General features: G+C 39.5%; 1 protein-coding gene across 2 annotated transcripts in view; it reads right to left on the bottom strand.

The window, feature by feature from the left end:
* Positions 1-23020, bottom strand: part of FANCB (FA complementation group B) — a 50293-nt gene that overhangs the window by 5462 nt on the left and 21811 nt on the right. Inside the window, exons 7-9 of one of the 2 annotated variants that reach the window (XM_081792640.1) lie at positions 22494-22960; positions 22138-22375; positions 21299-21620 (exon numbers count right to left, since the gene is read on the bottom strand). In XM_081792640.1, coding sequence (XP_081648766.1) covers positions 21299-21620; positions 22138-22375; positions 22494-22960 — 1027 coding nt within the window. Of the gene's footprint in view, positions 1-18995; positions 21621-22137; positions 22376-22493; positions 22961-23020 lie in introns of those variants that run through there. The other variant, XM_081792639.1, reaches the window with a different exon arrangement.

Below are 23020 nucleotides of genomic sequence, written 5' to 3'. Positions count from 1 at the left end.
TTGCTCTGGCTAGGACTTCCAGTGCTACCTTGAATAGGAGTGGTGACAGTAGGAACTCTTGTATTGTTCCAGATCTTAGAGAAAAAGCTTTCAGCCTTTCATTGTTGAGGATGATATTAGCTGTGGCTTTGTCATATATCACCTTTGTTATGTTGAAGTCATTTATTTCTATTCTTACTTCAGTGAGAGTTTTTATCATGAAATGATGTTGAATTTTGTCAAATCCTTTTTCAGTGTCCACTGAGATGATCGTGTGATACTTATCCATCATTCTGTTAATGAGGATATTATATTAATTGATTTTCAGATGTTGAAACATCCTTGCTTCCCAGGAATAAATCCCATGGTCACGGTGTTTGATCCTTTAATGTGCTGCTGAATTCAGTTTGCTAGTATCTTCTTGAGGGTTTTTTAATTTATATTCATTAGGGACAATGGCCTGTAGTTTTTTTGTGGTGTCTTTGTGTGGCTTTATCAGAATAGTATTGGTTTCATATGAGTTTGGAAGTGTTCCCTTCTCTTCAATATTTTGTTAGAGTTTGAGAAAGTTTGGTGTTAATTCTTCTTTAAATATTTAGTATTTAAGGTACTAAAGGTCATCTGGTGAGGTCATCTGGTCCTGGACTTTTCTTTGTTGGGAGGCTTTTTGATTACTTACTCAATCCTCACTGTGGCTATTGGTCTGTTTGAACTTTCTATTCCTTCATGATTCAGTTTTGTTAGAGTGTAGATTTCTAGGAACTTATTCATTTCTTCTACACTATCCAGTTTGTTGGCATATAATTGTTCAGAGTAGATTCTTATAATCCGTTTTATTTCTGTGGCATCAGTTGTAAGGTCTCCTTTTTCATTTGTCATTTTATTTGAGTCTCCTCTTTTTTATCCTTAGTCTAGCTAAAAGTTTGCCAATTTTATCTTTTCAAAAAACCAACTCTTAGTTTTATTGATCTTTTCTACTGTGTTTCTAGTCTTTATTTCATTTATTTATTCTCTGACCTTTGTTATTTCTTCCTCTCTACTAACTTTGGGCATAGTTGTTCTCATTTTTTCTAGTTCCTTGAGGTATAAAGTTGTTTATTTGAGATCCTTATTTTTTCTTAATGTCAGCACTCATTGCTATAAACTTTCTTCTTAGCACTACTTTTCATGCATCCTGCAAGTTTTGGAATCTTATGTTTCCATTTTTGTATGTCTCAAAATATTTTTTAATTTTCCTTTTGATTTCTCCTTTGACCTATTGGTAGTTCAGGAATGTGTTGTTAAATCTCCACTATCTGTGAATTTTCCAGATTTTCTCTTGTTATTTATTTCTAGTCATACCATTGTGGTCAAAAGACACTGATATGATTTCATTCTTCTTAAATTTGTTAAGACTTGTGGCCTAACATATGATCTATCCTAAAGAATGCTCCATGAGCCCTTGAGAAGAATTTTATTCTGTTCCTGTTGCATGGAATTTTCCACATGTTTGTTAGGTCCATTTGGTCTAATGAGTAGTTCAGGCTCAAAGTTTGCTTAATGACTGGATGATATATCCATTGTTGAAAGTGGGGTATGGAAGTCCTCTACTATTAGTGTATTCTCTATTTCTCCCTTTAGATCTGCTAATAATTATATATGTAGTTGCTCTGATGTTGGGTGCATATATATTTACTATTGTTACTTTCTCTTGATGAATTAACCCCTTTATCATTATATAATGACCTTTGACCTATTGGTAGTTCAGGAGTGACCTTCGGAAGAGGTCGTCAGAAGAGACTTTCTTGGTCTCTTACTACATTTTGGACTTAAATTATATTTGGTCTGACATAGTGTGGTTCTCACTATTCCTTTTTGGTTTCCATTTACACAGAGTACCTTTCTTCCCATCCCTTTATTTTCAGCCTAAACGTGTCCTTAGTTGAAGTGAGTCTCCTGTAGGCACCATATAGTCGGGTCTTGTTTTTTATGCATTCAGCCACTCTACATCTTTTGATTTGACAATTGAGTCCATTTTTGTTTAAAGTAATTATTGATAGGTAAGGACTCAACTATTGTCATTTTGACCACCATTTTCTGGAAGTTTTATAGATCCTTTGTTCCTTCCTCTCTTGCTTTTTCCCTTTGTGATTTGATGATTTTCTATTGTGATAAGCTTTGACTCCCTTCTCTGCATCTTTTTATGTTTCTACTATAAGTTTTTGCTTTTGGGTTTCCATGAGGCTTACATAAAACATTTTATATTTTTAACAGTCTATTCTCAATTTATATTTTTGGTGTCACAATTTGCATCTTTTTATATTTTGTATCCATTAACAAATTATTGTAGCTAGTTATTTCTAATACTTTTGTCCCTTAACTTTTACACTAAAATTATAAGTGATTCATACACCACTATTACAATAGTAGTGCATTCTGAATTTGACTATACATTTACCTTTACCAGTACGTTTTATATTTTCATATGACTTCATGTCACTAGTTATCTTTTCCTTTCAACTTGAGGTATTCAGTATTTCTTGTAAGGTAGGTCTAGTAGTGGTGAATACCCTTCATTTTTGTCTGTCTAGGAATGTAACAATCTAGCCTTTATTTTTGAAGGAAAACTGCTGGATAAAGTATTTTTGGTTGGCAGTTTTCTCCTTTCAACATTTTGAATATATCATCCCACTCTTTCCTGATCTGCAGAGTTGCTGCTGAGAAATCTGCTGATACCTTATAGGGAGGTTCCCTCGAACCTGGGGGCGGGGTTTGTATGTGACAAGCTTCCTTTCTTTTGTCAGCTTCATTATAATGTATCTCAGTGAAGTCTCCATTGGGCTGAAACTGCTTGGGGGACCCTTGAGCTTCATAGAGTTGTATGCCCATATCTTTCCCCAGATCTGGGAAGTTTTCAGCCATTATTTCTTTAAACAAGCATTCTGCCCCTTTCTTTATTCTTTTTCTAGGATTCCTATAATGTGAACATAGTTTCACTTAATGTTGTTCGATAGTCCCGTAGGCTTTCTTCATTCTTTTTTTGTCCTCTGACTGGGTAATTTCAAATGGCCTATCTTCTAATTTGCTGATTTTTTTTTTCCTTCTGCTTGACTGAGTATGCTATTGAAGCTCTCTTTTGCATTTTAAAATTTTCATTTTATTCCTCAGCTCCAAAATGTTTAATCTTTTTAATGTTTTCTCTTTGTTGAACTTCTCCTTTTGTTCTTTTGTTTTCCTGATTGTTAGAATTTCTATCTGTGTTCTTTTGTAGTTCTGTGAGCTTCTCTGAGCTTCAGAACAATTACTTTGAATTCTTTGTTAGGACACTTGTGGATCTCCATTTCTGTGAGGTCAGTTATGGAAAGTTTATTGTGAAGTTTGGTGTTGTCATGTTTCCCTGACTCACAGCAATCCATGTAGCCTTGTGGTATGTGTCTATACGTTTGAAGCAATCACTTCTTCCAGACTTTATGGACTGACTTTAGCTAAGAAAAAAACTTCATCTGTAGGTCAAGACATGCTGGAGCATGCTGTGGCCTTTGGTCTAGTGTGTGGGACTCCAAGCGTGGAGGCATGTGGTACCTCTGGGGCTGGGCAGCGGGGTGGTGTCTCATCAGCTCAGGCAGCTGTTTTCCACATTGACAACTGTATGATCCTTTGCAGTGAGAGGTGCAAGGTGTCTGTGGTGGCTACAATGGGTGTTGAGTTCCTTAGTGGAACCTCCAAGTCCAGAGGCAAGGGAGCAGAACTGGTGGCGTGCACATGATCAGTTGTGGGAACTGGCTATAGGTGCCTGTGTGGTGGCAGGGGCCGGGTGCAGGCATACAAGCAGTGGCAAGGGCCAAGGCCAATTTCAGAGGCCAGGACCAACTGTGAACACATAAGTATCTGGAGGGTCCCAGGGTGTTTAGTGTGCCCTTGCATAACTGCAGAGGCTAGCCAAAGGTACACACATGACGGCAGGGTTCAATGAAAGGAATCAGGGCCATTGGCGTGCAGGTATACATCTGCAGGGTCTAGCCGCAGGCATACGTGTTGATACAGGCCTGTGACCGGGTCAGGGCCGGCTTCCGGTGCCCTAGCAGCTGTGAGGCTTTTGATGTGCACTCTTGCTCCTATAGGGGCTGACAGACAGACAGCAGTGGGGATCAATGATGAGAGTTGAAGCAAGCAGCATATAGGTGCACAGCTGCAGAGGCTCACCACTAGTGCAGGAGACAGTGTAGAACCTATGACGGGTCAGGACCATCTCCTGGTACACAGGCAGCTGTCACTGTGCACTCATATGGCTACGGGGGTTAGCTGCAGGCACGTGAACAGTAGTGACAGAAGTCAGGCTGGCAGCGTGCAGGAGCAGGGCACCTGTGTTGCTGAGGCTTCTTAAGTGGACTCCTGAGCTCTTCCAGAGCTATTTTCACTTGTGGATAGCTGTCTGGTTATTGTTCTTTGTGGGGGTATGGAGACTTGGGTCTCCTGCTCCACCATCTTGGTGATGTCACTCCCCTGTTGTCACGCATTTAAGTTGTACAAATGATTTCAACTCAAGACATGACAATTATTGTTTTATACAATATTTATTCATGTAGAATTTACCCATTATGTATCTTTTCATAGGTCCTTCAATTCCCTCTGCATCTTTGTTTCCATACAGTTTCATTTTGGTCCTGCCTGAAGAAATCCTTTTAATATTTCTTTTAGAGTAGGCCTGCTAGCAATAAATTCTGTCTTTATTTTCATTTTTGAAGTACATTTTTGCTACATATAGAATTCTATGCTCATTTTTATAAGCAGTTTAAAAATGAAATGCCATTGCTTTCTGATTTCAGTCATTTCGGTGGCTGTCAGTTATACTGTTGCTCTTTTCAAGGAAATGTACCTTTCTTCTCTAACTACTTTTAACGTTTTCTAATTGACTTTGTCCCTGTTTATCAGCTGTTTTTCCACATTCGCATGTGGTTTCCTACTTTTTTTTTCCTACTTGGAGTTTTCTGAGTTTCTTGAATCTCTTGGTTGATCTTTCAACAGTTTGAACCAAATTCTCAACTTTTCAAATCATGTTTTTGTCTCAATCTCTTTTCCTCTTGGAATTCAATTATATGAATATTAAACTATTTGAGTATGTCTCATATGTCTGTTATACTCTACTCTTTTTTTCTCTGCTTCAGTCTGAGTTATTTTCCATTGACCCATATCCCAGCTCACTAATTCTACATTCTGCTATGTCCCCTCTGTTGTTAAGCTCATACTTCTTAAATTTTGAGACACTGCATTTCAAAGTCTAAAAACCACTGATTAAAGAATTAAGTACAAGCTTCTCAATGTGACATGTAATATGGAAATCCTCCCCTTTACCACACACATACAAACACACCAAGGTTTGCTCTTACCTTAAATTTCTTAAAACTACATTTCATTCATTCATGTTTTCTTTTTTCTAAAAAAAACACGCTAATATTAGTTAAGTACCAATTATGTGAAAGTACTATGCTAGATGGGACATCAAGTTGATTGAGACAGAAAATGGACTTTGTCCATGAGGAAGCTAAGAGTACAAGGTTTTACATTTTGGAGTTAACAGTCCTGATTTCAAATTGGAGTTAACCACAGTACCTGCCTATAATTAGTTAGTGATTAAATTATAGTCAGTGGAAAGAAGCATAGTGTACTACAAAAGTATATATACCAGGGGGACTTAACCTGGTCTTGGAGGGTCAGAGGTTTCTATGAGCAAGTAAATTAATCTCAAATGAGATCTGAAGGGTGATTGAGCATGAAATGAGGTGAATGAAAGTAGGACTGGAAAGAGAGCAGCACAGGTAATGGGAACAGCATGTGCAGAGGTTGACGCAGAAAGCACAATGCTGTGCCTGAAGAAACGATGGGATGTCAATGACTACTGTCAACAGGGACAGAAGAGAATCCTAACTAAAGTCATGAGGTAGGCTAGATGACACCAGTGTACCATACATGCCACATATAGGTTCTGATCTTTATTCTACAAGTAATGGGAAGCTACTGAATGAACACCGAAAGAATGGAAAGATGATGAGTGGCTTTTGCGATCAGATTTGTGCTTTGACAACTGTGGCTGCTGTCTGGAGAACAGCACTGGAAGGAAGCAAGAGTAAAAACGTGGAGGCAAGTTAGAAAGCTGCTGAAATAAGTCCAGGTGAGAAATAATGGCAGCATGGAATAGGGAGGTAGCAATGAAAATGGAAAAAAAAAACTTGATAAAATTAAGATATTTAGGACAGAATATTTAACACTGACAACCATCTGCCTTTAGTCTATGCAAACATCTTGCTGTTTTTTCATGGCTTTCACAATAGCCTACCTTGCTTCCTCCAAAATACCCTTCATTTTTTTAATGTTCATTTATTTTGAGAGAGAAAGAGAGAGAAAGAGAGCAAGCAGGGAAGGAGCAGAGAGAAGGAGAGAGAATCCCAAGTAGGCTCCACACTGTCAGCCCAGAGCCCGACACAGGGCTTGATCTCACAAACCCTGAGATCATGGCCTGAGCTGAAGCCAAGAGTCAGATGTTTAAGTGACTGAGCCACCCAGGCGCCCCACCCTTTTTTTTAAAAAAAATTTAAAACTAATGTAATAGATAAGTCTTGCATTAGTTTCCTAAGGCTGCCAAAACAAGATGCCACAAACTGAGTGGATTAAAACAACAGAAAAGTATGGTTTCAAAGGTCTGGAGGTCAGAAGTCTGAAATCAAGAAGTAGGTAGGGTCAGGCTCCCTCTGAAATCCGTAGAAGAGTCCTTCCTAGATTCTGGTAGTTTGCTGGCAATCTTCGTCATTCCTTGGCTTGCAACTACGTAACTCCAATCTCTGCCCACAGTGTACCACTGAGTTCTTCCTAGGTCTTCACATCTTGTAAGCTACAGATGCCAGTCATATTGGATTAGGGGCCTACCCTACTCCAGTATGATCTCATCTCAACCAATCACCTCTACAATGACTCTATTTCCAAACAAAGTCACAATCTGAGGTACCATGGATTAGGACATCAATATATCTTTTGGGCGGCACATGATTCAACCTGTAACGAATGCTTACATAAAACCATTTAAGTAGTAGCAAACAGTGAAAAGTCTCTCTCTTATAACCCAGGCCAAAGCCAACTCATACAGGGTATTCACATGGCCATCGACCATTTCAGGACTGAATGTGTGACTAAATGTGGGCAGTAAGACATGAGGCAAGATTTTCCTTTGGAAAAGAAGGCTCCTCGCTCTTCTGTAAGCTTTCTCTTTCTGGATGCAGTGATGTACAGATGTGTATTCTGGAAGTGTTGCAGCCTTTCTGTACTGTGTGGGGAGCCAACCTTAGAATGAAGATGAGAACATCCTTGATACCCAGCTGAGCTGCTGAATCAAACAGACTCAAGCTTGCACAGCACCCACCAGTTATAATAACCAGGACATCTCCCTCACTGATCAATTTGTTTTGAGTTGGGTATTCTTTCAATATAAGTCCTAATGGATGAAGGGTGTCATTAGGCATTGTACAATCATCTTTCCATTGTTTCAGTATTCAAAGTAATTTTTCATCATTAGGAATTAAAGAAAAGATATCCTTTCACAATGATTGTGGAGAGAAAGCATGGAAGATAACCTAAATTAGAAAATGTCAAAGAAGCAAGTAAGAGTCTAAGGTATCCTTTGGTTTTCCTTTCATCACCAAAGATTTTGGAACAGAGATCATACAAGGCAATACTTCTGTGCAGAATTTGTATCAGTGGGAGCACAATGCCAGCAGAGATGGATTACTTTGTACTTATCCATTCAAAAAATATATCTGACTGTGAGAATATATGGCATGACAACGAAACTATATTTAAAAACTTCAATATTTCCCAACACAAAAGCCTGGACTTTGACAATACCATAGGGTGGCTTATCACCCTTGAATCTGAATGGAGTCTATGAACCAGGAGCATCAACCTCATCTGTGAGATTATTAGACCTGCAGTCTCGTGCCCCACCCTAGACCTGCTGAATCGGAAAGTAGAGTTGAACAAGATCCCCAGGTGATTTATATGTACATTAAAGCTTGAGAAACAAGGTGATATTACATTGTTAAGAGAAATATTCCAGTGACAAAGAAAAATCTGTGAAACTGTGCCCTCTGAAAGGGTCAAGCTAATTTGCTGCTTCTAGTAAAGTGGTAGCTCTCAACCCTGGATGTATGTCAGAACCACCTGGGGAGCTTTTACACTGATGCCAAGGCCCAAGGCAGAACCTAGAACAACTGGATCAGTATCTTTGGGGTGGGGCTCAGGATCAGCCAATCACTCTAAGAAGTCCTCAGGTGGCTCTTATGTACAACCATTGCTGAGAATTATTAATAAGTGTAGACAAAGGGCTGGGGAGAGGAGGAGCTAGAATTAATGTTTACTGGGTACAGAGTTTCAGTTTTGCAATATTAAAAAGTTCTAGAGATCTGTTTCACAACAATGCGAACATACTAAACCCTACTGAACTATACAATTAAAATGATTAAGATGGTAAATTTAATGTTATGTGTTTGCTGCAATAGGCAAAATAATTCAGATAATCAGTTTAAGGAAATTGCTTTAACATACATAGATGTGTTACTTTAATTTTCACAACAAATTTGTTTTCTTCTTTTTGATTCTAAAAGGGTTTTGAGCAGTGCCTGGGTAGCTCAGTTGGTTGAACCTCTGCCTCTTGGTTTCGGTTCAGGTCATGATCTCACCGTTTCCTGAGTTCGAGCCCTGCATCTGGCTCCGCACTGGCAGTGTGGAGCCTGCTTGGGATTCTCTCTCTTCCTTTCTCTCTGCCCCTCCCCCACTCATGCTATCTCTGTCTCTCTCAAAATAAACTTAAAAAAAAGGGTTTTGAATATAATTATTTTATGGGTTCACCAATATAATAAAACCAAGTTTTCCGTCAATAAGGTTTTCAAAATTGCATGATTTAAGTATTTTAGACACCTTTTACTGGACCAAGTGCTCTGGTTTGAACTTCTTCATGTATAAATTTCTCTGTGCACCTTTCTTTATGGGGCATGAACAGGTCTGGCAGATGATCCCTGAATCAGGCAAAATTCCAATAGCACTGTAATCCACAGCTACCTCCGACATGAATACTCTTCTTAGCTTTTATCAGATTCCCAAAAAGTCTTGTTCCCCCAAATTAAGAACTCTTGCTCCCAGAGGGTGCCCCTAATGAGCACAGTGCCCAGAAGGTTTTGAATTCATCTTTATATCCCCAGCACGTGCTGATACACCTGGGCATGACCTGGTATTCAGTAAAATGTCAATAAACACATGATTGAATGAAAGATCTCCATATCCCCTTCCACTTCATACAGCACTGACATTTTGAAAGAGACGAAATGTTTTCTATTGGCATGTCATTTGGAAGGATTAGAGCATGGAAACAGTTAAAAGAGAAAACAGAATTCTACCCCTTTTCTTCTCAAGTGATGTAGTACTCCTATGGAATAAAACCATGTCTTCTAGGCTAGACAGATCTCAACTTTTTGTGGGATTCCACCCTCTACCACAGTGATTCCCTACCAACAACAAACACTTCAGAGAACCTTAAAACCTCCTAGAGACGGCTCAAAGAGAAGTTACTTAAGTGTCATTTAAGGAACTGACTCATTTAAGAGACTTCCGACTATGGGTGAGCAATGGTAAATGGCAATATGTCTGGAGAGTGATAGTTCTAACAAAGACAGCTGAAAGAAAATAGGGAAGAGAGACTCAGGGATTTAAATAGAGTTGGAGGGCAGCAGTCAAAAGATAAAACTCAGGCGGGGCCACCAATCAACTCTAAGAACTTGTCCATTACAGGACTGAGGATAGCATGGAACACATTTCCCCTGATAATTCAATTATATGAACAAATTTATAATTTTATTGAACTGTACATTTCTTGTAATCTTTTTCTAACAATAGGTGCATCTGGTTAACCTAAAACTGTCAGATGACATGGCACTGTGTTATTACAAACCAACTTTAGAAGCCAAATAGTTTATTATTATTGCTCCTACTATTTGTAGTTGCAGGCTAACTCTTTCCTGTTCCAGGCGGCACCAGCTCCAGGAAACACCAGACCAGCCTGCACACCAAACCCCACGTCCCCTTCTTTGGGTCAACACATGTACTACATGTTCATTTTCTCTGAAGATTTTGCAGATGATCAAGAGCACATTTGGTCTTGGCTCCCTTCAGATGCTACTGCTGGCCCCCACTCCCCATGCTTTTACTACACTTACCAGAATTTTTCGAGTGTCACAGCCTATTCGTTTCCTGTTTGGATAACTTATAAGAAGATTATATTATTGAACTTAACATAACTGAATTACTGGGTCATTCTAAACCTTAAAACACCCCATCAGGTTTACAAAAACTACACTAAAAATTCCCAACATCTTGTTTTTTAAATGAGGTTAGAATGGTTAGAAAGGCTTATATTTTGTTCCCTAGTATGTATCAAAAGGCAACTGTTCATGTTCTAGTACCTTTGTTACCTTCGAAAAAGCTACGAGCTCAAAAGTAATAATGGTGTGCATCTCTTCTGACACAGCAGTACTGCTGTATTTCCAAAACAGTCCCAGAATATCCAACCTGTTTTTCCTAGCACAAAGACTCTTAGAAAGTCAGAATTGACCAAGATTTCTCTCCTTCCTACTGGAAAGGATATAGCTGAGGATATAAAAACAACGACAGAGAATTGCAAGTCTTAATTCTCCTGATACCTAAGAAACATAAGAAATATGCACTTACATGTATAATTTTACATTCATGGCAACTATAAATTTTTTTTTAAATTAAAAATAAAAAGCAAAATCTGATTAAAAAATAAGACAGGAAATCTGGAGAAAGAGGTTAAATAATCAGACATATACCTCTAACCCACTGAGGAAAGCCTAATTAAACCAGTGGCCTGGGGTCATGCCAGACAGAAGCTCAGCTAAGGAACAGAGAAAATACAAAGAATTTTTTTTGAAAATTAAAGCAAGTTATCTCAGATATAAACTACTATCAGGTACAAACGAAATTGAGTTTAAACCAAAAAAAAAAAAAAAAAAAAAAATCAAAACCAAAAACCAGGAAAGAAGGCAGAGGGCCACTGCTCAGAAAGGAAAGGAGTGTGTGGGGCCCCAGTTTTCTTTTAGCAGTTACAAGTGTCCTGCTTCCACGGGAAACTGTTCCTGTCCTGGGAGTCTACACAGGCCACAATGAGTTCTGTCCTCTGGAATTCTTTTTCCCATGTCTAACAGTGAGGAATCTTCGCAGGTGCGATTAATCAAAACCTTGATTTCTGTCAAAAGGAACTTTTTTTTCCCGATTGAGGACCTGTGCCCACCCCAGAGCGGTAACAGCTGCCAAGCAAACGTCTTACATTAAATGGCTTCCTCTAGTCAGGAGGAACCTCTGGAACTGGGGGTGGGGCCCACCTTTCCAATCACATGAACAGTGGAAAGAAGTTTCTTGAACAAAGTGAGAGTTCTGCTACAAGAAAAGGACGAAATCAATGAGGAAAAGGCCATCAGCAGAGCGCATTACACTTCTCTCCCACTTCTGACTGACTTGGTATCCAGTGCTAAGTGTTTAGCTGATTACTAACGGCATGCTGTACTGGTCCATAACACTGCTTGTACTTCTGGGGCAAGTGACTGCTCCTGAGATGAAATGGATAAAGATAAAGTTTAAGATGCTAAAGAATCTTCCTAGCTGAACTCAGGACCATTATGTTGACTTCAGTCATGGACAGAAGCATTTCTGTCCACTGCAGCTGTTCCCAAGTGTAGCACAAGAAAATGTGAACGGCGAGGGCACAGGTTTCTGACTTTCTGCCCTTACGACCACTCACTATCCGACAGCACCTGCTACCCTACTGAATTAAAAGGCAAGACAAGATTTTTGAAAGAAGATCCCAGAAAGCAGCCAGACCATTAGCACAGGGAAAGATACTCAACACAGTAGGATTTGATAAGAGAGGGCTATTTTGTTGAGGCAGAAAGCAATTCAAGTAACAGATCCAGGAAACTCAAAAAGGGAAAAGAGAACAAAGGATTCAATTAAGTACACAGTTTACGGATCAGCATTCTTTCCATTGCACCAAAAGGGCTTTAGTAGGAAACGCCTAACTTTCTCCAGATGGAGTTACCCAAGAAATCGTTTTCACTGTCAAATTCTTAGAATGGAAAGTAATGTTGCCACAACTTTCTGTACAAGGAAGGGAAAGGATATCTCTCAGTATCTGGTATTGTCCAAGTTTTAGGCAAAAAGAGAGAGAGGGGGAGAGAGGAAGAGAGAGAGAGAGCAAGCTTTACATAGGTTTCTAGCCTGGACAGTTGACTTTTTTGCTTTTATTGGGAAGAGCCAGCAAAGAAGTAAGTTAATTAGATCTTTCCCTTTCCAAGACTGGGAAAAACTGGAGGAATTAAGATGGTGGAGAAGTAGGGGGACTGGGATTTCCCTCGTCCTTCAAATACAGCTGTATTGAAGTCAAAACACTTGGAACACCAAGGAAATCAAACTGCACAGTGACAGAAAAATCTCCACAAGTGGAGGGAGATGGCGTGGTGGGACAGAGGTGTGTGTATGCAAATTGGGGGACATAAAACTGCATGGGCACGGAGGGGAGGGATCCCCTTCTGTGGAATGACAAAAGGGAGAGAAAGAGAAGGTGTGGATTGCAGTGTTGTGCTAGGACAAGAGAAAAACCTTTCCAGACCCTGGAATGGGAAGCAAAAAATACGGAGAGTACCAGTCTCAACTTTGCAAACAGCCTTAGGAGCTGAAGATCAGAGTTTTCAAAAGTGTGCCACTTTCTCCAGACCAGAGTCCCTCTGAGTGTGTGCCTGCAGGGAGGGGAGCTGGCCCGGGGCATGGTAGTGATCTCAGGGGCGCACTGGGAGAGCACAGTCCCTCCCTCGAGTGCTGTGGGAAGAGGGCGTATTGCCCACCCAAGGATAAAAGACCCTGCAGGCGCCAGCCATATCGGCAGGGTGGAGGGGCCCTGCCCCAGAACTGGGTCCGCGTGGGGCGGGATCCTTTAAGACATCAGGGTTTGAATCCCAGCTGAGTGTCTAGGGGGCCCGGAAGACTAGAGCAGCACAAGCCAGCCGTCCGTGCTACTTTGTGAGGGCTGCCTGAACAGTGTGGTTTGAGACACCCACTCTGGGGAGGAGAGATTGGTGTGTTACCGTTTTTCTCCCCATCACCAACAACGTGGGACTTCAGAGAGCAGGACAGGGCCCCCAGTGGAGGCTGGACCCGTCTATACCAAACTCTGCCCCTCCGAGCCTGGCACCCACTTATTTACCGGAGTGAGATTGACACTGACAGAACCAGATGGGCCCTCCTCCAGTCCAGCACAGCCACAGGTCCCAGGTGCGAACAGACAACTGTCCTGCGGTTTAATATGTCCCCTCCCCTTTTCTTTTTTCCAGGGTTACTTCAACAAACAAATCAAATCACACCTGGTGGAAGGTCCAAACACTCCACCACTACAAACAAGGAGGAGCTCTGCAGAGGACTGACCAGTGGGGTAGAGCAGCCAAATACACAACAACGGAGTGCACGCAACATACACCAGAAACACTTCCTGGAGTGCCAGGCCCTGGACAGGGTATGACCCCTTTGTAATACAGTAGTTCTTGCAGGTACAGGACACATAACAAGCTATTAAAAGACATAAAAGACAGAAACCTAGGCAAAATGATGAAACGGAAGAATTCTCCTCAAAAGACATTCCAAGAAGAAATAACAGCCAGAGAATTGTTCAAAACAGATATAAACAATATATCTGAACAAGAAGTTATAATCACTGTCATGAGACTAAATAGCCAAAATTGAAAAAAGCATAGAAGACCGCAGAGAATCTATTGCTTCAGAGATGAAAGACCTAAGAAATAGTCCTGATAAATTAAGAAATGCTATAAACTAGATGCAAAATAACTACATGCAATGACAAGGAGGACGGAAGGAACAGAGGAGAGAATAGGTGAAACAGAAGAAAAAAATATGGAAAATAATGAAGCTGAAAAAAGCAGGGAAAGGAAATTACCAGAACACCAGAGGAGAATTAGAGAGCTAAGTGATTCCATGAAATGAAACAATATCCGTATCATAGGAGTTCCAGAAGAAGAAGAGAGAGAGAAAGGGGCAGAAGGTTTATTTGGACAAATTAGAGCTGAGAACTTCTCTAATCTGGGGAAGGAAACAGGCATCCAAGTCCAAGAGGCACAGAGAATTCCCTTCAAAATCAATAAAACAGGTCAACACCACAACATATCGTAGTGAAACTGGCAAAATACAAAGATAAGAGAATTCTGAAAGCAGCTAGGGACAAACAGGCCTTAACCTACAAGGGAAGACACATAAGGGTAGTAGCAGACCCGTCCACCGAAACTTGGCAGGCCAGAAGGGAGTGGCAGGAAATATTCAATGTGATGAATAGGAAAAGTATGCGGCCAAGAATCCTTTATCCAGCAAGGCTGTCATTCAGAATGGAAGGAGAGATAAAGGCTTTCCCAGACAAAAACTAAAGGAGTTCATGACCACTAAACCAGCCCTGCAGGAGATCCTAAGGGGGACTCTGTGAGTGGAAAGCAGCAAAGACTACAAAGGACCAGAGACACAACCACAAGCACAAAACCTACAGATAACACAATGACACTAAATCCGTATCTTTCAATAATCGCTCTGAAAGTAAATGGACTAAATGCCCAAAAGACACAGGGTATCAGAATGGATAAAAAAACAAGATCCATCTATATGCTGCCTATAAGAGAATCATTTTAGACCTAAGGACACCTGCAGACTGAAAGTGAAGGGATGGAGAACTATCTATCATGCTACTGGAAGTCAAAAGAAAGCTGGAATAGCCATACTTGTATCAGACAAACTAGATTTTAAAACAAACACTGTAACAAGAGATGAAGGGCACTGTAGCATAATGAAGGGGCTTATCCATCAAGAAGAGCTAACAGTTATAAATGTTTATGCCCCCAATGTTTATGCACCCAAATATATAAATCAATTAGTCACAAACATAAATGAATGTATAGATAGTAATACCATGACTGTAGGGGACTTTAATACTCCACTTACAGTAATGGACAGATCATCTAGGCAGAAAATCAATAAGGAAAAAATGGCTCTGAATGACACATTGGACCAGATGGACTTAACGGACATATTCAGAACTTTTCATCCAAAAGCAGAATACACATTCTTCTTGAATGCACATGGAACATTCTCCAAAATAGATCACATACTGGGTCACAAAACAGCCCTCAACAAATATAAAGGGATTGAGATCATACCGTGCATATTTTCAGATCACAACACTATGAAACTTGAAATCACGCACAAGAAAAAATTTGGAAAGCCCCCAAATATATGGAGGTTAAAGAACATCCTACTAAAGAATGAATGGGTCAACCAGGAAATTGAAGAAGAAATTAAAAAATATACGGAAGCAAATGAAAATGAAAACATGACAGTCTAAACCGTTTGGGATGCAGCAAAGGCAGTCCTAAGAGGAAACTACATTGCAGTCCAGGTCTATCTCAAGAAGCAAGAAAGGTCCCAAATACAGAACCAAACCTCACACCTAAAGGAACTAGAAAGGCAGCAGCAAAGAAATCCCAAAGCCAGCAGAAGAGAAATAATAAAGATTAAAGCAGTAATAAACAATGTAGTATCCCCCCTCCCCCAAAAAACCAGATCAATGAATTTAAGAGCTGTTTATTTGAAAGAATAAACAAAATTGATAACCCCTAGCCAGACTTCCCAAAAAGAAAAGAGAGAGGACCCAAAGAGATAAAATCACGAATGAAAGAGGAGAGATCACAACCAACACCATAGAAATACAATTATTAGAGAATACTATGAAAAATTATATGCCAACAAATGGGACAATCAGGAAGAAATGGACAAATTCCTAAACACTCACACATTACCAAAACTCAAATGGGAAGAAATAGAAAATTTGAACGGACCCATTGCCAGTGAAGAAATTGAACCGGTTATCGAAAATCTCCCAACAAATAAGAGCCTTGGGCCAAATGGCTTCCCAGGGGAATTCTACCATTTAAATAAAAGTTAATACCTATTCTTCTCCGGTTGTTCCAAAAATAGAACGGAAGGAAAACTTGCAGACTCATTCTATGAAGCCAGAATTACCTTGATTTCCCAAACCAGATAAAGACCCCACTAAAAAGGAGAAGTACAGGCCAATATCCCTGATGAACATGGATGCAAAAATTCTCAACAAGATACTAGCAAATCGAATTCAACAGCATATTAAAAGAATTATTCACCATGATCAAGTGGGATTCATTCCTGGGCTGCAGGACTGGTTCAATATTTGCAAATCAATCAATGTGACACAACACATCAACAGAAGAAAGGATAACCAAATGATCCTGTCAATAGATGCAGAAAAAGCATTTGACAAAATACAGTACCCTTTCTTAATAAAAAACCTCAAGAAACTCGGGACAGAAGGAGCATACCTTAACATCATAAAAGCCATATAAGAAAGGCCCACAGCTAACATCATCCTCAATGGGGAAAAAAGCTTTCCCCCTGGGATCAGGAATACAACAGGGATGTCCACTCTCACCACTATTGTTTAACATAGTGTTGGAAGTCCTAGCCTCAGCAATCAGACAACAAAATGAAATAAAAGGTATTCAAATTGGCAAAGAAGTCAAACTTTCACTCTTCACCGATGACATGATACTCTACATGGAAAACCCAAAAGACTCCACCAAAAAACTGCTAGAGCTGATACTTGAATTCAGCAAAGCCGCAGGATATAAAATCAATGTACAGAAACCAACTGCATTTCTATATACTAATAATGAAACAGCAGAAAGAGATATCAAGGAATCAATCCCATTTACAATTGCACCAAGAACCATAAACTACCTAAGAATAAACCTACCCAAAGAGGTAAAAGATTTGTATGCCGATGACCTTAGAAAGCTTATGAAGGAAATTGAGAAAGACACAAAGAAATGGAAAAACATTCCATGCTCATGGATTGAAAGAACAAATATTGTTAAAATGTCAATACTACCCAAAGCAATCTGCACATTCAATGCAATCCTAATCAAAATAGCACCAGCATTCTTCACAGAGCTAGAATCAATAATCCTAAAATTTGTAGCGACCCACAAAAGACCCCAAATAGCCAAAGTAATGTTGAAAAAGAAAACCAAAGCTAGAGGCATCACAACTCCTGACTTTAGTCTGTATTACAAAGCTGTAATCATCAAGACAGTATGGTATTGGCACAAAAACAGACACACAGGGGCACCTGGGTGGCTGTCGGTTAAGCGTCCAACTTCAGCTCAGGTCATGATCTCGCATTCATGAGTTCAAGCCCCGCGTCAGGCTCTGTGCTGGCAGCCCAGAGCCTGGAGCCTGCTTCATATCCTGTGTCTCCCTCTCTCTCTGCCCGTTCCCCCCCACTCACGTTCTGTATCTCTCTCTCTCTCTCTCTCTCTCTCTCAAAAATATATTTAAAAATTTTAAAAAACCACACAAAGAGAATAGAGAACTCAGAAATAGACCCACAAATATATGATCAACCAATCTTTGACAAAGCAGGAAAGAGTATCCAATGGAAAAAAGACAGTCTCTTTAGCAAACAGTGCTGGGAGAACTGGACAGCAACATGCACAAGAATGAAACCGGACCACTTTCTTACACCATACATAAAAATAAACTCAAAATGGATGAAAAACCTAAATGTGAGACAGGAAACCATCAAAATCCTAGAGGAGAAAACAGGCAGCAGCCTCTTTGACCTCAGGCTCAGCAACTTATTACTTGACATGTCTCCAAAGGCAAGGGAAATAAAAGCAAAAAGGAACTATTGAGATTTCATCAAGCTAAAAATACTTCTGCACTGCAAAGGAAACAATCAACAAATATAAAAGTCAACTGATGGAATGAGAGAAGATATTTGCAAACGACATATCAGATAAAGGGTTAGTATCCAAAATCTATAAAGAACTTACCAAACTCAACACCCGAAAAACAAATAATCCAGTGAAGAAATGGATTAATCAAATGAAGACATGAATAGACACTTTTCCAAAGAAGACATCAGATGGCAAACAGACACATGAAAAGATGCTCAACATCACTCATCATCAGGGAAATACAAGTCAAAACCACATTGAGATACCACCTCACACCTGTCGGAGTGGTCTAATTTAACAACTTAGGAAACAACAGATGTTGGCGAGGATGTGGAGAAACGGGAACCTTCTTGCACTGTAGGTGAGAATGCAAACTGGTGCAGCCACTCTGGAAAACAGGATGGAGGTTCCTCAAAAAATTAAAAATAGTATTACCATACAACCCAGCAATTGCACTGTGAGGAACTTATCCAAAGGATACAGGAGTGCTGATTCGAAGGAGCACATGCACCCCAATGTTTATAGCAGCGCTATCAACAATAGCCAAATTATGGAAAGAGCCTAAATGTCCATCAACTGATGAATGGATAAAGATGTGGTATATATACACAATGGAATACTACTCGGCAATGAAAAAGAATGAAACCTTGCCATTTGTAACAGCGTGTATGAAACTGGAGGGTATTATGCTAAGCAAAACAAGTCAGTCAGAGAAAGACAAATATATGATTTCACTCATATGTGGAATTTGAGAAACTTAGATGACCACAGGGGAAGGGAAGGAAAAATAAGATACAAATAGAGAGGGAGGCAAACCATAAGAGACTCTTAAATACAGAGAATAAACTGAGGTTGACAGGGGTAAGGGGGGTGGAGAAAAATGGGTGATGGCCATTGAAGAGGGCACTTGTTGGGATGAGCACTGGGTGTTGTATGTAAGTGATGAATCATGGGAATCTACTCCTGAAGCCAAGAGCACACTGTATGTTAGCTAACTTGACAATAAAAAAAAAAAGACTGAGAAAAACTGAGTAGTCAATTTTATATGGTATAAAGAGATGTTATCAGAACAATAAAAGATTCATTTATATATTATTAGAATTCTAAAAGGAGCTGCTCATTTTGAAGATATTTGTAACAAGGGTATATAGTATCAAGTTGTTTGCATGCATACCCTTAATTTGGCCTAACATTTTTTTCATACTGGGGACAATTCTAATAGTTCTACTTTATGGGTTGCTGTGAAGGATTTAAGCATACATATGTATGGATATGGATATTTGTATGTATGTGTGTTTCTAGCTTACTGTTTGGCATATAGTTGGCAGTTAATTAATGTTACCTTTCTTCCCCCTCCCTCAACCTAGTCACCGAACAGAAAAAGGTCCTACATAAGCTGGCTTGCACATGTTCCTTAGGTAAGGGATCAGGAGGACAACAGAAAGTCTGGTGTCTGAAAACTGTGGCATGCTCCATTCTAAAACAAAACTCATTTTCACTTCAGTGTGGATTTGGGAGAAGCGTTGTTGAGGGTACCCTCAGATTCAAGAGGGCAGTGGTCAGAAGAATGTGCTTACAGGTACAAACACTAGTGACTCATAAGAGAGTGGCAAGGGCATCATTTGCTGCAACTTTGCCTTTTCTTGTATGTAGTGAGTAGAAAAAATATACTGGAGTACAAAACTCACTTGCAAAGAGGTTTTTTGGTGTATATAGAGTAATGCTTTTTGGTTCCTTTTATAGATAAAAAAAATAAGCAACATGCTTTTCTTCAATTATCCTAACTTTCCTAGCAATTAACTATTATAATTAAATTGTTTACTTTCTGACAGCCTCCATTTTACAATTTAGTTCCTATATTTTATACATGGCTGTTCTTTCAGAACATGTCACAGGCAGTTTGAATGTATCTTCTGACACATAATGCTTCCAGACTTCCATAATTAATCCTGAAAGAGAGCTGAAGGGTTCTATCTCCACTCGTAATGGATTACTAAAACGAGAGGTAGCATGTTACATGGACAATCATAAAAACCAAGACAAGAAAGTTATAACCTATATTTTCTAAACCCATCTGCGTCACCAGATCATGAGGTACAAGCATTTTGAAGGCATGGTGGAAATTAGCACTTCAGAGCTGCAAGCATGAAATGCCACTTTCTATCATCATCTGTTTCTTTCAACTGAGATCAAAACTTCCATCTCACTTAACATTTTAGAGAGAAAAGAATCCAAAACACTCTTTTTGGCCCATGCCCTTTTGTGTCTTCCCCTCTCCTGACATTCTCTCATTACTCCAGAATTCTTATTTTTCCCAAAAAAGAATAGGCTGAATCTTTACCCCTTTGAAATGTCTCACTGGACCTCTTAAAAATCACTTTTTAACTGTTAAGTGAATTTTCACTTATTTTGAAATTTCTCAGTCCCTAAGGGAGCATCATATTCTTTAAGTTACTTTAGTTACAATTCTGTATCTTACCTTGGCCTGGAGTTGGAATTACAAACAGCTTAAAGCCATTTTCAGTTTTTTTAAAGAGTGGTGTATGAAGTATGTTTAGCCTTTTGAAAGAAATATGCTTTTCAGAGAAATGCCCTAAAATTTTCATATTTCTATAGACTTACACAATTTCCGAGGAGCTTTCTAATAAAATTTAAATTAACAAGGGGTTCAAAGATTTTCATTTTAATGGTCTCACCTAGACACTGCCATTTCAGTTTCCACAGAAACTTGTGAATCCTAACAACCTTGTTTATCTGTTTGAAGCGGATTTTTATACGCTAGGTTCTACTAAACAGGATACAATAAAGGGACCATTTACTTTTTTAAAGGTTTGGACCAGAATACTGTTAGATCACTTCAGTCTTCACTTAAGTGGTAACTTTAAGTAGGATTTCTCGTCCTTGGCATTACTGACATTTGGGGCAGCGTCACTGTTTGTCGTGGGAGCTGTCTTGTGCAGAGTACGATGTTTAGCAGCACCCCTGGTCTCCACCCACGAGATGCGAATAGCAGCCCTGCCACACCCTCCCCACCCCCAATTACTTCTCACAGCCAAAACAAACAAACAAACAAACAAAACCACCAACTCTCCAGACACAGCCAAATCCCTAGGTGGGGGATGCGGGTGGAGAGAAGCAAAATGACCCCAGCTGACAATTGCTGTTCTAAGGCGTGCTGTTCTGTGCACCGCCGGTAAAGCCTCGATCTTTATTTTTGCAAAGGAGGCACAGAATGTAAAATTAAAACAAATGTGGAACCAAAACGTCCTGGCAGAGAAACCATATTTCAAAATATAATCAAATTGAGATGGTAATTATAAACCAGCCAGTTTCTGTGCAGCAAGGTCTGATCTCAGCTGAACCTCAGCTAATTTCAAAGTCATTTCTCTATAAAGAGCACCACTCACTTTTAGGTTCGTCCCCAACGTTTGCGTCTTTTCTCTCTGAAATTCTTTTCTGTAGGGATGGATGTTTTCCTTTCTGTCTGATAAAGCAGCCACAACACCACTACTCTTTTCTTTGCTTGCTTCGCAACTCTGCACCAAGTTGTTTTCAACCTCAACTAAGGCAGAAGAAAGAGAACCAAGGATAACCAATTCCTTCTCCAAAGATGATGCCAAATGATCAGTTAGGAAATCCTCACTTTCTGATTTTAGTTTTTTCAAGAAACAATTTATAGGGAGAGCTCCGATGAGATTATGAAGGCACTGGAACAAAACTGTTTGATTCCTGAAATAAAAAAACAAACACAATATTACAAAACTCGGGACAGCACAAAGCAGTCGTGTACAACTTACTGTAGTAATCACTTAATATTCATCTACTGATGAATAGAACCAATACTGCCTGCATGTGATCTTTTGATATAATTCAGATTGTAGCAATCAAATATACATATCCTATACCAATCCGTTAATGTTAATCAGTTGCTTCCTGATGACATTTTTTTCTCTGAGTAATAACATCAGTATTCTATTTTTAAAATTTCATTGTCGGGGAAAGATAAGTAGAAATCTTAAAATAACTATTAGGTCCTAACCGACTAAAAAAAAAAAAAAAGCCAAAAACAAACATGAAGTTAAAAGCTTCAGTTTCTAAATGAGGCCACCTGTGTCCATTCATGCTATCCCAGACAATGACCTGAACGTGTCCCACAGTGACACAGATATCTACTCTGGAGATGACTCTTGGACCACACACATATGCACTAACTTCTCTGGACATATTCCAATTTGATGGGCATTACCTGGAATAGACTATCAAAATCCCTTCAAATGGTGTTCTTTGTTTCCAGTTAAAGAGTGTGCCATAGAAACTTCCTGGCCTTTTGCAAAAGCAAATTTCTGGAAATTCTTGGATTACTTCACATTTCATGTGTTCTAGTAGCCACGTCTTCATTGAAGTCAGAGAATAGGTGGGCGACGTGATTTGAAAACAAGCTCTGTTAAATGCTGTGAGAAGTGCAAAGAGATCTTCCACGTGTTCTATGAGAAAAACATGTCACAAGCTCTGTCATTAAACTGTCCATTATCAAATCGAAAGAGTTCTTAAAATTTTCTAATTCAATTAGGTATATGATTAAAAAGTACCAACAAAAATTACCTATAGGTTTCTTCTTTGGAAATGTCAGCAGGTATTTCCTACTTGAAAGATCTTCTAGACTTATGAAAAGTCTGCCACACCAAATATAATGATCTTCAGAAGAGTTACCATTTTCCCTCTCCCTAATTTGTAGCAGCACAATGCAACAGAAATCAATGAATGCTAAAAGTGGTGAAAAAGGTGTTACAGCAGTAATGACTTGCACACACTCTTTCTCAGATGCTTGTTCTCCAGCAGAGCTTTCCTCATCCTTCTCCTCTTCTTCTTCCTCTTCCTCTCCCTCTTCCTCACTATCAATAGTCAACTTGATCCTTTTTGCCTCTGATCCTATTTCACATGGCACTGAGCGTGATGCTGGGGGAAAATCCCTACTCAACTTGATCACCCTATTGTGACACTTAATAAGTCGACAGCTGGAGCTATGAGCTTGATCCATTACCAGTGATAAAGTCACATGATTCAGGGACCTGTAAAAAATCCAGAGTTGAGTCCAAAAGCTCATTCTTTAGAATCAAAGAGATGATTAA

Source organism: Panthera onca, chromosome X, assembly GCF_046562875.1.
Source record: "Panthera onca isolate mPanOnc1 chromosome X, mPanOnc1 haplotype 2, whole genome shotgun sequence".
Taxonomy (NCBI): Eukaryota; Metazoa; Chordata; class Mammalia; order Carnivora; family Felidae; genus Panthera; species Panthera onca.
The sequence above is the reverse complement of the archived record's forward strand: the minus strand, read 5'-3'. Positions and strand labels throughout refer to the sequence as shown.